Source organism: Lytechinus variegatus, chromosome 2 (assembly GCF_018143015.1).
Source record: "Lytechinus variegatus isolate NC3 chromosome 2, Lvar_3.0, whole genome shotgun sequence".
Taxonomy (NCBI): Eukaryota; Metazoa; Echinodermata; class Echinoidea; order Temnopleuroida; family Toxopneustidae; genus Lytechinus; species Lytechinus variegatus.
In genome coordinates, this window is record NC_054741.1 from 4499699 (window position 1) to 4515962 (window position 16264).

At 36.2% G+C, this 16264-nt stretch overlaps 1 protein-coding gene across 1 annotated transcript in view; it reads left to right on the forward strand.

The window, feature by feature from the left end:
- The window catches only part of LOC121409343 (RAB11-binding protein RELCH homolog), a gene marked incomplete at its 5' end in the record, with an annotated part of 34404 nt that overhangs the window by 7544 nt on the left and 10596 nt on the right, over positions 1-16264 (forward strand). Inside the window, 16 exons of the mRNA XM_041601279.1 lie at positions 1770-1973; positions 2650-2738; positions 3238-3600; positions 4406-4586; positions 5568-5680; positions 6132-6294; positions 6849-6986; positions 7521-7685; positions 8380-8554; positions 9506-9665; positions 10131-10254; positions 11213-11261; positions 12990-13182; positions 13694-13876; positions 14736-14938; positions 15635-15751. Coding sequence (XP_041457213.1) covers positions 1770-1973; positions 2650-2738; positions 3238-3600; positions 4406-4586; positions 5568-5680; positions 6132-6294; positions 6849-6986; positions 7521-7685; positions 8380-8554; positions 9506-9665; positions 10131-10254; positions 11213-11261; positions 12990-13182; positions 13694-13876; positions 14736-14938; positions 15635-15751 — 2620 coding nt within the window. The remainder of the gene's footprint in view (positions 1-1769; positions 1974-2649; positions 2739-3237; positions 3601-4405; positions 4587-5567; positions 5681-6131; positions 6295-6848; positions 6987-7520; positions 7686-8379; positions 8555-9505; positions 9666-10130; positions 10255-11212; positions 11262-12989; positions 13183-13693; positions 13877-14735; positions 14939-15634; positions 15752-16264) is intronic.

Below are 16264 nucleotides of genomic sequence, written 5' to 3' on the forward strand. Positions count from 1 at the left end.
CATCCCACAACTTGCTGGGCCATTACTTTTAATTGAAGGTCTAAGAAAATTTGATTGATATCCTTAATCAAACATGAAAATCGATTGATTGGTTTATTATGCATGTAGGCCTACTAAAGGTAACTACAACGAGATGAATTAAAATAAATATTTTTAAATACATGTCCTTGTCTTGATCTCATGTATTCATCAGAAGGGATAAATGAATAGGTCATCCCCAAGTCCTGAACTAAAAAAAATCCTTATTCCTAATACAGATTTACCCCAGTGGCTTCTTGAATAGATAGCAAATAGCTGAACCTCATTTCACATGCTACATAATACAAAACTTGGATGGAGAGGTTTCCTGGGGGGTGTTTCACAAAGATTTAAGTATGACTTAGATCGCACTTAAATGTCAACGCGTACATGATATGCAACGCGCAATCTTATTGATCAATACGCAGTAGTGCGCGTCCTCTTGGCATGATCTGACCAATGCTGTCATGCCTTTTACACTACGCGAAACTAGACATTTAAGTGCGACTCTAAGTCATACTTAAATCTTTGTGAAACACCCCCCTGATGTGTAATGAAAAAATGTTCATATCTTTGTGATTATTAGACCACATCACATAAAATTTCATCCAATTGAAAAAAAAATGAATTGTACTTTACGGGTGTAAAAACATAAACAATATAATGTCATTTTAATAATTTACCCATCTAGAGTGCCATTAACATTTTTTGATTGGACACGCTCTATGTATATATCATACGAAAGAGAAAAGCATTTGTTCTCCACCTAGTTGCAAATTGTGGTCAGTCTTGCGTGAATAATTATGTGAATAAAAAATGCAATAATGCATGTTGTTGGACCTTTCTGTGACCATTAAGCCATAATATTTCTATTTCTATGCTTCATTGATCATGAGCTATTTCAATTTCTTTTCCAGATGTGGTGATATGTTGATATTAGATACAAATTTTTATACTTTTTGTTGTTTGTTTCATTTATTTATTATTTCATTTTGACAAGATAGGGGTCGCTTTCGGGAGGGAGCACTTCTTTGAAATAAACTTGTACCAAAACATATAAACTACCATTTGATTGTGATTTTAAGTATGGTCAGCCCTCCCCCCACTTTCAAAACTCAGGAAAATGAAATGTGAATCCAACTGCATCCTGTCAATGAGGTCCAAAAATTTGTGAAACAAACAATACTAATTGAAATAATCTGAATCATTTATGAAATAAAAGCATAGGTCATTTTCGCCTAAAATCTACGCAAAGGCCGCGACTTTTCTCTTTGCCTTTATGAGTCTGAAGCCTTTGTGCGAAACATCAGCAATAAGTCTGATGCAGATTATGTACTTTAGCTGTGAAGCAGCCACTGCCTATTCACTTCTGTCTTGCGTGATTTCTTTTTTTCTTTGCGACCAGGATACAATGCGGGCTTTTTTATTACTAAAGACCGCCACCGGACTTTCATTGACAAAAAACAAAAACTAATGCTAAACTGGAGTATATACATGTAGGTGGTGGCTACTTCGCATCCAGAGTGCGAAGTCTTCCGTATCAGACGTTTTGCTGTCGTTTCATGTAAGTGCATCAGACTCGTAACTTAGACAAAGACAAAAGCTGCAACCTAGATTATAGGCCAGGGTCATCTCATCTCTTGGAAAATATATGGAAGACTGTCAAGATCACTGAGCAGTCAGCTTTGAATATATTTTGATATAGTCCCAAATTTTCATGTTGAAGTATTAATATTCATGTATTTTCCAAGGACTTTGATGACTGGGATGATGTTGGTCTGAACATGCCCCATCCACCTGATCTTCTGCACCTCTACCGAGACTATAGTCGTCATGTGATCGTCAAGCCCGAGATGAAGGATGTAGGATGTGGGGAGGATAGCATCGACGAGGAGCAGCCGGAAGCGGTGGAGGCGGACCTTAACATGAGCATTGAGCAACAGAGGCAGCATTATGTGAGTAGGGTTGAAATGTATAAACAGTTATTTATGAAGCCTTGTCCAGTGCAGGCAAAGCTCACCAATATTTATCTTTTGTTCAGACATGGTGAAATGAAATATGCAGTGTACACTTCAAAATTGAAAAAAAAAAGAATTCCACAGTTCCATGCACATATTATCGTCATAGTTATGACAAAAGAGCAATTTATTTGATATGTATTGAGTCTGAATATACAGTGTTGTGAGTTTTTTCCACACGACTTTGGACCACAAGAGTTATGTTATGCTCTCGTAGAATTTTATTGGTTTGCCATTTTTTTGTATCCAGGCAACCAGTAAAGTCTCTTTAATTATCAACATTTATTGAATTTGTACACAAGTTGTCCTGAGCTACATGCATTTTAGTATTTATTATACAAATGGTGTTTTTTGTGAATTATTATTCAATAGTTTGTTTTCAAAATCAGCATTGCTATATTGAATTGCGTGATGCAGGCGAGACTGCCAAAGCCATTCCACTTGTTTCTTGTCTTTTTCTTTTTTTCACTAATAAAAAAAAATAAGAAGGGATGGTCCCATTGCTTTCCACCTGTACTGAACAAGCCTTAGAAAAACAGAATCCCCTAAGTATAAAAGTATCCTAATAAATTGTTCATGAATAATAAATAACGCTCCATCATCATAATTTCAGGAAGCTGAAATGGAAAGTCTTGAGAAGCAAGCTGCACAGCTTAGAGAAGAGAAAGCTGAACTTAATATGGTTGTGGAGAAAATGGAAAGGTAATTTATTTGTTTACACTCTGGTATAGAATATATTTGTTGGTTGAATAAGGCTTTGCAATTCTTTGAAAAGTTTGTGTTTTATTTGAGGGGCAGGGTGGCACATTGTCTTGTCTTTGAAAACATTTTCTTGAATTGATCTTTAAAAAAGTTTTTATTTTGATATTGACAACATGACAAAGGACCACATTTTATATTTTATCATGTTTTATGAGTTGCAGGTCTGTTTTATCAATTCATTTTCTACATTTCATTTAATAAAAATGACAGGTAAAATGATAAAATATTGAATTTACACTTTATTTACCTCATGCAAATTTTAAATTGGATGATTTCTACACTGTCTTTATTGGCTATCCAGTTCCCTATTTACAAAATTATATTTCCCTCTCATGATCATTACTTACTCTTTTGTGATTTGAAAAGTAGATTAGAATGTCAGATATATTCCAACCCTATATCAATGCTTTTAATACTTTGTGAACATTTATTTCTACAGAGAAATCCAATCCCTAAAAGCCCCTAAGCAGTCCACACCTATGGTTAGTCCAATCACATCACCAATGAAAGACCCAACCCTTCACCCTGACCACAGAGGAGAGAGACGGGAGCCCATTGGCCAGGAGATGACCGAAGACACGCCCCCTTCATCATCATCATCCAATCAGGTGGAAGCATTAAGGGATATACAGCCCGAGGAGGAAGAGGATGGGAGAGAGGAGGAGGATGAAGTAGACGGTGTGGATGAGATTGATGCGGTTGTCAACGGCGATGAGAGGAGTGGGGAGGGTCAGGAGGAGTTCAGAGAGGTCGAAGGTCAGACAGAAGAGAAGATGGTGGATGGCTATTTGACAAGGAGGAAGTAAGAACTGGAACATTTTTTTCATTAGCTTTTTTCTGAATTCCAGTTTATCATAAGGCCATGTTTTAACTGAAATTGTTCGAAGCCAAAAATTTTGAAATCTGTTTACATTGTATGGTATTTTTATGTAGTTGACTGTGCCCTTTCCTGATGCTGTAATGGTCAAGAAAATGATTTTTGTCATTATTCCTGTACAGTTATGAATGATTTGAGTTTGAAATGAGCTGATGAATTGAACCTTTACTGTTTGATATTTTCTCCACAATTGGCTTTCCATAGTCCCACCACAACTTTAGACCAAAGTTTAGATATTACCCAAGTTAAGAATACAGGCCATATTATCCAGCTTATATATAAAGTTCTAGATGCAATGAAGCATTCCACTAATGCTCTCATATAACCCCACTTGTTTATAACATGCATCTTTTGTGTTTTACCCATGTAAAGTGCACTTAAATTAACTTTGCTAGTAGGTTTATTACTGTAAAAGATCCTGGAAGTTTAACTAATGTTAAGCTTAAGGTAGCAGCATTCCATTTTAAAGAAAGTATTACAGCTGCCATGCTCTTTACATCCATGTACATGTTATTGGCCACATTAATACATTCTAGTATTCTACATGTACCATCTGAAATTGTCTTCCCTGTACAAAGCCCATAGGAATTACATTATTCAGCAGTAAACTGGTCAAACCATTATGTATATTTGAAATTATCTAGCTCGTGGTTAAATTTAAAAAAAATCCATTTAATAAATATTTATATCAAATACATCCCGTCATCAAACGGTTGTATTTTTATCATAGAAACGTTTCTGAAGCATTCCAGAGGGCTTTGCTTGGGACGGTCGTTCATCCTGTCGAAACCACAGAGACGAGACTCTTGGAAGAGGTTTCCCACATAGCGTCATCGGGTCAAGAGGTCGTGGAAATGCTTGCAAGATGTCTGCCCCATATCATTCCTAATGTACTACTTGCAAAGAGAGAGGTACGTTAATTATAGTTAATTGATGTATGCATTGACATAGCACTGTACCTGGCTTTTTGCATAACCCATGGAAAGTGCTCTAATATTCTTTGGAACCCCCTCCCCCTACATGTCTGCCATGAGTTGCAGTGATCTGAAGTTGGATATCTATACTGTATTATATCCTACATTGAGTAAATCCTGTATTGTGATTGGTTCAAGTAGCATCATGTGACCGAATATATTTCAACTATAATGTTGCGTGACGTCAGACCTCGATATATTTTTGGATATATCGAGGTCTGACGTCATTATTTCACAAAACTGGATATCTAGCTTAACTCTCGGGCGTACCGGCCAGCGCGCTCTCTCTTCCGGGCAAGTCCAGGGATGCGTCGGCGCAGGCACTAATCTGCGTTCCGCTGTGCGCGATTGCTCGGAGAAAAGTGGGTAATTCAACTCAAGTAACCGGACTTTGCAAGCTCAGCACATAATTTTGGTTATAAGTTATTAAAAGTAGGATATAAAACAAATATATCAGGTGTTTCATTTGAAAGCATAGTGGGAATTATTAATCCTCGGTTGGACCGGCAAAGCTACTATGTTTCCCTCGGGGCTGCATCCCTCGGGAAAAATAGTACTTGCCAGACCAACCTTGGATGAATAATTCCACTATACTTTCTCAAAGCCTGATATATTTGTTTACTATCCTGGAAAAGGTTTGCACTTCATTCTCCTATCATTCATGAAATACTTCATGAAATCTTTCATGCAATGTAGCTTTTGGAAGCTGGCCAGTGTCATCCCACTACGGTTCTTAATCATATCCGTTTCATAAAGACTTCTTATGATAACAAATATGCAATATCCATAACAAGTTCACAATCCACCAATCAAATTATTTTAGTAGCTTAAAACCGCTGTAACAGCCTTTACAAAATGGGCCCCTGTATTTTGTACTCTGCAGTTTCCACTGTATCTTTAACTTCCTTCTTTCCATAGGAACTTGTACCGTTAATCCTATGTACGGCCAGCTCCCATCCCGAAGCCAAAGAAAGAGATCAGCTATTAAATCTACTTTTCAATCTCATCAAGAAACCTGATGAAGACCAAAGGTAAATTGTGCATTGATGGCATGATTTTATTGACCAATGTGATTAGATAGGAAGAGGTTTGAAAGTTTGAGAATCTTATCAAAAAAGATGTTTCAAGAATGGAGACTTGTTCTGTATTATGTGAAAAATCTATGAATAAGAGCAATAGGAAATTCAAATCTATGTGCATGTAATAGGTGGACAATGTAGCAAGTTATGGTTGAATACTTAAACATTTCCTGTGAAAATGTAGATATAGAGTAGTGTCATTGTAATCAATTGAATTTACAAATTGATTTCACAGATACATTTTTTCCTTCAATGATAGAGCTCATGAACATCTTGCTGCTAGGAATGATTTTTATTCAAATAGAATATTAGGATGTAGAACTTTAAAAATAATAGATACTAGAAAAATAAATTACAGGCATATGAATGGACATCAAATTTTCTTTTCTTTCTCATCCCCCAGACAAATCATTCTAAGTGGCTGCGTAGCATTTGCTAAACATGTAGGACCAACAAAGGCAGAGTCAGAACTGCTTCCGCAATGCTGGGAACAAATTACACACAAGTATCTGGAAAGAAGACTACTTGTGGCTGAGTCATGTGGAGCACTATCTCCTCACTTGCCAGTAAGTGATATACCAGATTGCATCATACTTGTAGGAATTTGTCATTATTTGTTTTATATTTCTGTCATAAATGTTGACATTTTTGTGTGAATTTTTATTAATAAAAAGAACTCAATAATGGGGAGGGCAAAAACTACATATTCTTGTTATAAAACAAAAGCTGAGAAAACATGATAAACCACATCATAGGATATTGTCATTATTTTTATTAGTTTGTAGATTGAACCCTTTTTTTTTACTCTGTAAATCTGTGTAAATTTTGTAACTGGTGGAGGGAAAACAACTAGGCACTTTTTTTGTCTAAAAGATAAAAACTGAGAAAATTTGATACTTTTATCTTTACACTTCATTTCAAACCCTTGTGCTGAAGTGCCCAGATTGCTATATATCCTAAAGATTATTATCAGTGAAGGTTGAGGAGGAGAGGATACAAAATATCAGTGCATTACACATTCTATTAGCTTATCTCTCACTCTCCCCTTTGTCTCTTTCTCACTCTCTGCCCCCTTCTTTCTCTCTCTCTCTCTCGCTCTTTCCTTCTCTTTCCAATGCAGAAAGAAATCTGTAGCTCGTTAGTCCTCTCCATGCTACAGCAGATGCTTGAAGACAGAGCAGAGGAGATCAGAGGCTCGGCCGTTAAGAGCTTAGGTCTTGTCTTCTCTCTCATAGATGATACAGACAAATACAATCAGGTAGGTGATCCATTTTTCTGAAATATTTAGGACCATGTCACCCATGACTTTTGAGTTGAACTTTCTAGAAATGGGGACAGCCTGATCCTTGGTATTGACTTTGAGTGGGGGGTTGGAATGCTGGTATTAAGCTTTATGTGCCAGTGTGCTGTCAATATTTGTCTGTGTGGCTCTTGGAATGATGGGGAGATTCATTTCAGTAAAGAACTGGAGTGAGAAATAAATGGATCGCAGATTTAGAGGTACCTATCGTTGAAACCTAAAATTTGTATTAAGTTGTGGTTGAATATGTGTAGATTCTAGTGTGACAATCATGTGATATTAAAGGGGTGGGGTTGCAAGCATTCTTTGCTCTCATGATATTGTTGGAGGAATAGTTTAATTTTAAGTGATTTCCTACTAATTGCTTGATAATGACACAATTGGGGGTATGATAGTCCCAGGTTCAGGCTTCAGAGTAATGAGTATTCAGTAAAATACAAAATTGCATTGTATCACATTTTTCTTCAAAATGTCACCTCTTTAATTACCTAGGGCCTAGACCTGCTACTGAAGGCTCTGGGTGATAGCTCAGACAGTGTAGTCAATGCAACTCAACAAGTCTTTCTCTCTGCCTTTGCTGCCTGGGCCCAAGATCTTGACAGACTGGAAACCAACCTCATCTCAACAGTACTTAAACGCCTAGAAGTCACTGCCATTGTAAGTTGAGATGGGACCATCTTACACCACTCTCTTTTTGCTGAATTGTTTCCCATACACTAGTTCTTGCAAAGGTGATGGTGCCATAGTATTGTCTTAGTCTGCAGGCACAGACCCTGATTGAAACTTTGATCAACAAGTGTGTCTACACACAAAGACTAGCACATACACAACTTGCTGTTTCAATTCAGCAAGAGGGCCTTTAGTACACAATTGTAGTCTGCACATTCAGACCCTTAACTCGAGTGACAGGTTTGCACAGCAGACTAGTCTTATCTATCATCCTAATATGTGGTTCATCTAAAGCTAGCCAAATGTGATAAGAATGTACAATGCTATGATCCTTATGTTTATTCAACTGTGCCACAAAACAAAGGATTACCATCAGTCTTAAAATGAAATTATAAGACATGTTATCTATTGTATGTGGATTGGCTAATGTTTTAATGGTGAAGAAATCTGTTTTACTTATTTTGCCAAGAAAGTTTGTAATAGCTTGAGTTCCACAAGTTTTGTAAAAATATACTCTATCAATAACCCAATATTATAATTCATTGATGTCTTCACTGTAACAGTATTTCAATGTTTTCGGCACATGTAGCCTTCCATAAATTGCAAATACAAATTACAGATTAAATCTTTCCTCCCGATTATAAATTTCTCCCTTTCACACTTCCTTTTTTTTCTGGGTCAGGATCTTCAAAGGCCCAAGCCAGATCTCCTACAGGGTGAGAGGCTGATAGAACACTACGCTCACACGTTACAGTGCCTCGTTCCTGCCTTATACGCCAACATCCTCAAGACTGGACCGTTTGAAGAACAGTTACAGAATGGGGTGGAAGAGGACGGTGAAGAAGAGGAACTTGAAGGTAAATGCTTGTTATGTAGGGATCTAAAATAAGTGATTGGCTGATATCTATCATGTGACCTTTTGTTTACTTTAGCTAAGAGGAAATTTGCTGACTGGTACTGATGGCTAGTTCTATAGACTTTGTGTGTTGACATCGTGTCACCTACTTAGATGCTGAACCCATTTTGTGCCTTGCTTGCTTTGATCTATAGCCGGCGCTCCTCAAACAACTTCTTTTATGTGTAATCATGTAACTTATGAGGGAGGGCACTATGAGCTTACAACGTCATACAAAGTGTGCATCAGTCTATTGTTTGAACAGACATGATTTTGAGATAACGACTGTTTTAGAATATCAAGGATTCAAATCACTATCTTTATATTAAACCAACATAATGCACACCTTTGTGTTCAGTTACCTTCAACTATTACCTATGATTCAGTCAAAATGCACTTGGCTTTGCCTCTGGCTTGTTCTGAATACTTCAAAGGTATCTTGTGTGTGGAATTCTTACTAATGCCCTTGATGATGATTTGTATTGTTTATATAAATATACCCTTCAAGATTTCCTCTATCAACAGCCCATTGTAGAGAAGTTTCTGTACTGCTATCTTTTACTACCATGGTTACAATGCTCAACAGCCAATAAAAATCAAGGATTCCTTGGATGATATTAGATGCTACCATTTGATGCCAAAGTTACCATAACAATAAACACTGTGAAGAGAATTCACTATTCTAGGGCACAGGCAAATTACAGCACAACTGGGGAAAAAGGGCACATCAAAACTCTAAGGACAATGAGAGAGAGAGTTGCATTGAGACAAGTCAAAGGGCATACACGACCTTAGAGCATACTTGTCCAAAGCCTTTGATTGCCATGAACGATTCTAAGCCCTTGGATTCTACGTAGCTTGAGTACATTGTCTGAATTTGCCCAGAGTAATAATACTCGTTTATTTTTGACAGTGACAAGATTTCCCAAGCCTCTATGCTCTCTTCATAACCTTACCATCATCATGGGTGATAAGAGACGACTCATCAGGCTCATGAAGGCCTTTGAGGCATTCACCATTCAAGAGGGAGATGTGGAATCATGGCCTAGTTACAACTGGCTCACAAATGAATAGTAAGTCTTTTTGATTCTTGTCATATATAGTCTTTGTTATATTCCTTGTGTGTTTGAGATTTCAGCCCAGTCGTGGGTTTTAGATTTTGGTGACGTTGGTTTGATTCCCACTTGGTGCTCTAGTGCCACTGTGGAAGGCATTTATCGTCATCACCAGGTTTCTTGGAGAGGACCTTAGGCTGTTGGTCCTCTGGTTTTAGCAGTCAGTTAAAAAAAAATTCATCACCACCAATTTATGTTTATTGTGATAGAAGAAAAAATATTTGTTTTAGTAAGCTTTAACCTGCAATGATTGACAAATAATTCAAATATGGAAATAATCAAATCCAAAGGAATTTGAAATATCAAATATAGAGTAAAATAGGATGGTTGCATTCTAAATGCCTTACTTTGTATTTATTTCTTAATTTATCACAGCTTATAATTTCTTATTTATGGTTTATCATTTTCTATTCCCATTGACAGCATTCCAAGGTTATTAGAAGTGGCTGGTAGGTTGGACGCTTCCCATACTAACTGTGTAAGAGCACTCACCAAACTCTTTGTTCATATCTGCAAGACTTTTGGTCCCGCATTCACGGATACAAAGGTAAAAAATACACCTAGCTTTTTAAATCAGTACTCTGGCTTGAAATTTATGTATATTGTGTCAATGGAGTAAAATTCAACTCACAGAACAATGGAAGTTTCATCAAAATTATGAAATTCGTGAAAAATCATTATGGCAGCTTTAATTACATCATTTAATTTTGCTTATCTATTTGTATCAATTTAAGGCCAAATGGGATATCCAACATTGGAGGTAAAATTATTTAATTGTCAGCATGGGCATAAGAAATACAAAATGTTGAAAATTTGAAAGAAATTGGACAAGGAATAAGAAAGTAGTTAACTTGGTGTGTAGATTATAACAGTTCATGATGTAAACTCATTTGGCATGTACTTCATTATCAGGCACTATTATGATTTTCTACTTCGTATCCTTTTGCTCCAGGTGGTGTTAAAAATATAATGATAAATTTAATTGTTTAACATATTTTAAAGAATAGTATCATTCTGATTAAAACTTTTATAGTCATTTTGTGAAATGGAGTAAGTGATAAAATCATTTTCCCCAACATCATTATGGCATCACAGTTGGGACTAATTTGAGATTCTATTAGCATAGTGATTACAACTTCATAAAACATCTGTTTTCTCTAATCTTATTTATTTATTTATTTATTCATTATAAATCAACTTTTAATTTTGTTTCAACTTTCTGTTAATGATGAATATTCTACTCTCTGTGGGTATGTGTTCTCTCTTTTTTTTTTTAGTGATTTCTGATGTATGTGAATAATGATTATCATGTATGTATTGTATTGATGGGGGTATCCTTTGGTATTAAATTAGTAGGATCATGGTCAATACTAAATCACTGTAGATATGGCTATGTTGTATCTTGTGTGAATCAATCTATTTAATTTCTCTTTTCTATCTTGGCTACATCAAGGCAATCAGTTTTATATTGATGTTGAAAGGTGTTTTTCTGTGTTCCTTTTCAGGTTACACCAAAGTTCCAAGCAGTGCTAAATGTTCCCAAAGAACAGTATCGTAAGTATAGATGAAAGACCAAATAAAAACTCAGAAGTTTTCTCATACATTTGTATTAATCACTGTATGCTTTTCCATGTTTGGTGTTACTGATTTTGTATGCCAAATATCAGCATGTTCCGTAGTGTCAAAACATTTGAATAAAAAAAAGCACTTCATAAGAGAGAATGAAATACTTTAATTTTGACAAGCCCTGGCAGATCAATAATGACATGAATTGCCTGCCATAGTTAAAATCAAACTAATATTAATATATTTTGTATAACTCTCAAAAGATTCAGTTCATTCCAATATTATTTGAATGAAGTATACATTGTTATAGGTCAGAGAATAATGAACAATCAAGCCAATATATTTGATTGGTCGTAAGAAATGCACAAGTATGGAACTGTTTGGAACTGTACAGGATAATGAATGAATATGATTTCCCATGTACACTTTCAAAGAAAACTAATCAATGAAACATTTTAAGTCAACTGTCAAATTGCTTGGTGTGTCATATGAGGTACCTTGTAGAGCTAGATTCGTAACATGAATCCTGCGTGGTGTCTTTCTTCTCCTTATCCTTCTAAGGTATTTCTAACATGACAAAACACAAGGATAAGGAGAGCCCTTTTTGGCCACAAAGGGCACTCCTGCTAAGCTGCTATACAGTGCGTCCCAGAATAAACGAAACCGAGATTTAGCGATCATTTATCATAACTTAATCATACATAAAATAGACAAATGACCTACCAATTTAAAGCTCAGAATCTCCTCTTCCATCTGATATTACTTAGATTATTTCTTATTCACGCATGAGTGAGCAAAAACAGTTTGAAGAAAGGATACCAAAAACTCATTTGGCGGGGGGTATCTGGGTTTCAAAAAGAAAATCACAATTCTGAAAAGTTCAATATCTGCTCTTTAATTTGGTACCTAATTTACAGAAAATGGTCAAGAAATAAAAAAGTTCTGGTCATTTGAAATAAGGCTTGTATTTCCATAATTTCATGAGATAAACGTGTTTTCACCGGTTTCCCACAGAAGCTTTCGCATGGTGAACAAAAGATCTAATGCATGGCTGATCGTCAACAAAACAGAGTGTCGAGTGAGTTTGAAAGCCAGCCTGGAGAACCTCTTCATTTTATGAAATTATTTAAATTCAAGCCTTATTTCAAATGACCAGAACTTTGTTATTTCATGACCGTTTTCTGTAATTTAGGTATCAAATTAAAGAGGAGATATTGAACTTTTCAAAAATGTGGTTTTCTTTTTGAAACCCAGATACCCCCCGAAAAATGAGTTTTTGATATCCTTTCTTCAAATTGTATTTGCTCACTCATGCGTGAATGAAAAATAATCTAAGTAATATCAGATGAAAGAGGAGATTCTAAGCTTTAAATTGGTAGGTCATTTGTCCATTTTATGTATGATTAAGTAATGATAAATGATCGCTAAATCTCGGTTTCGTTTTTTCTGGGACGTACTGTATAATGTAAAATATGTATTTAAGATGGAGTTTAACAAAAGGAATAGAATTTGTGATTCTTTTTGCAATACCTGTGACATCAAAATGAAAATCAAATGTATTTGTATATATTACTAGTATACAAGTAATATTAAGTGTTCAATATCATGACTTGTTATCTTAAGAATGGAATTGATCACAATTCAAATATCACAATGGGATTCAGTGACTGGGACAAACTATGTCTATGCTCATTTGCTAACCTTTGTACCTTTTAGATACTCTTGTCCGCTCGGGCCAAAGTGCAGTAGCCAAAGCCACGTTACCGGTGTTTGTTTGTGGGGTTCTCGGTAGCCACCATCGGGAAGACGATCGGCATCAGATCTCCCATTACCTTCAAGAAGCCATCGTGATCCTTGGTCAGTGCCAGGCACCACAGGATAGCGTCCATCTTGCTTTCAATGATTTACAGTGAGTTTGTTGTGTATCGGTTAAAGGTAGTTGCAGAATAATCTGCCATTTTATAAATAACTGGAGTACTGGGGGCCAAATTTGTGGCCAGATATATTTGTTAATGATTGATTATTGAATTTTGTTAAATGCTTGACAATGATTTTGAGTAAATTGTGGTGAAAATGTGTTTAAACAGTGTATGTCAACCCCATTAGGACTGTTGTGACCACTCTTCTGCCCAACGTTTTGTCACTGCATCACCAATATGGACTTTCATTTGTTCCTTTGCTTTCTGTATATTTAATACCACTTTGTAGTAATATTGTCATTAGCTTTTGTTGGGAATTCCCCCCTCTGTGTTGTAATATTCTGTTTGATCATATTTGATTAAGGTTTCTGTAAATGTACCAGATCTAGATGATATGGTCCCAAACTTGATATTGGAATATTTTCTCATAAAATCATTTTTTGATGCAAATACATTGTTTTAGCTTTAAGATATATTTTGCTACTTTTTTCCTGACTACAGTGCAAACCCGACCTACCATGAGCTCCTCCTTGCCACCTTATGGAGCTGTGTGGTCCATACAGCTTCCTCCGTCCGCATCGTCACTGCTAGACTCTTTGAATTACTTGCCAAGGGAATCAATGAATCACTGGTATCATCAAGAGTGGTGCCTGCTCTCATCACCCTCTCAGGAGACTCAGATGTGTAAGTAATGGGAATTGCAGGTGTGAGAAAGGAGTCCTGTCTGTTTCCTAATGATTGCTATATCTCACTCTAATGCATTCTTTGAATTGTATGTTTTGCTAGCACTCACACTCCTCGTTTGAGAGGAAGGGGTTGGGAAGAAGTGACTGTTTTGAAGGTTTTGTTAGTGATGCTGTTTGCTATATTTTGATACCTCAGACTGGGGTGGAAAAATAATTAAGATTTCATGATGATTCAATTTTTAATTCATTGCATTTTGTACATATCTTTGATGACACTCCCTTCCCCTTACATGCACCTCCTTTGTTTCTTTCTTTCCACTATCACCCTTCTCCTTGTATCCCTTTTCTCTCCATTCTCAGTTCCACCCCCTTTTAGTCCTCATCACTTTCCCCTCTTTGTCTCTCTAGCCCTTTTAATCCTCTTCCCTTTCCCCTCTTTGTCACTCTAGACCTTTTAATCCTCATCTCTTTCCCCTCCTCTTTTCTAACCTTCACCGTTTTAATCCCCCTTGCCCCTATTTGTCATTCTAGCCCTTTTTAAGCTGCACCCTTATCCCTCCTCTTCTCACTTTCACCTCCTTTAATCAACACTTTTTTCCCCTCTTTGCCCATTCCACCTTTCAATCTTCTCCTCTTCCTCACTCTTCATCATTTCCACCTACTTTTCATTATTTCCACCTCATCCTTTTCCTTCTTTTAATTCTCACTCCTTTCCCCCTTTCTTTTCTCACTTCCACTCCCTTTAATCATCACACTTTCCTTTACTTCCTCTATCTCTTTCAATATTAATGATCATTTTCATTCTCTCCTTTCTCTGCTTCTCTCTAATCACTTTTTGTCTTTCTCTCTCGACCCAGTTCTGTCCGGGTGGCCACCATTCCTGCCTTTGGTACCATCCTAGAGAACACCAATCAGAAGGAGACATTGGACCGGGTTTACACTCAGTTCCAGACCTTCCTTGATGATACCAACTACACCCAGGAACACTCACTCATGGTCCAAGTTATTCATACTTTGGCCAAGATTGGTCCTAACGCAGAACCCAAATTCAGGGACGAGTGTAAGTTGGCAGGATGGAATGTTTAAATCTGTCGTAGATCAGGATTTCATTTTGAAGAGTTATTGTAACTCGTAAACATTTTAAATCCACTGTCTTATAAAGAAGAAGAAAAACTATGATGTACATATGTATGTTAATTTACAATATCTTGTTTAAAAAAGGATATAAAATGTTTTTGTGTTCTGTGGAAATGAAGCTTGAAATTTTGAGGGAATTATGTAATTTTCCTTCTTTTCATTTAGCATGCTTATCTGCTGTTGTAACATGGCAGATATCACTGTTATAATCTTTTAATTCATCACAGTTTTCATGAAACTTCCCAAAGAAATTGATGAAAAATGATTAAAAATATATTTGTTTCAGTACATTTGACTAGACTGTTTAAATGTATAATCTCACAAAATTCTGGAAGTCTAAAGGCTCTCACTTGATTTCCTAGATGTTGTACTTTTATTGTATCATAAACTAAATTCAATCACATCCTATAGTCCTCTATAATTGCCTCAAACCAAAAAAAATGAAATTGACATATATAATATAGGGTATTTATATTGCGCAGATATCCTACTTGTATGTATTATATTCAATATTTGTCTGCAAAAACCCTGTTTGGATGACTCATGTAAATGGTGACATTTTTTCTGTGCAGTAATAAAATCGATAACAATTATAATCCCCTTGTGTAATTCCTTCCAGTTATACTACCTCGACTAGCAGCTATGGCCTATACCAACAGCCAATCAACCAATGATGTTAACAGAGCGGAGGTCGCTATGGCTCTCTTTGAAGCTTACAGTGCAATCTCATGCTGCTGTATCCTTTTCATTTCTTCAATATTATTTTGCGTAATCAGTTTATTTGCTTTTAGCATGATATCCTGCATCATTACACCTGAATGTGTGTGTTTGCACACAGTTCCTAGATTAATGTAAACATTTCATGTTAGATTACAAATAGATGATGATATTTGATTGTTAGATTAAGAATAATGTATAGGTGAAATGTTAAGTACCACTTATGCTTGCATGGCTTAGTAGGACCAACTTCCAAACGTCCAATTGCTTTTTCTTGTTTCATTAAATTTGTGTTCTTTTTGTCTGTTCTCTAGATCCCTTTTGGGAGATTAGATCACAGTATTTGCTGTTTATACATCACCATTTTTATCAGTTTTTCCAAGTCATAGTCAGGTTGATAAGATAGGATGTGTAGGTATGATGTGCAAGTGGCAAATCTGACCCCACTGTTATTTCGAACTGGCTTTTGGATTATGGCCAGAAGGTCTATTGCCCAATCATGCTAATTATCACTGGGCTTGATAACCATTTT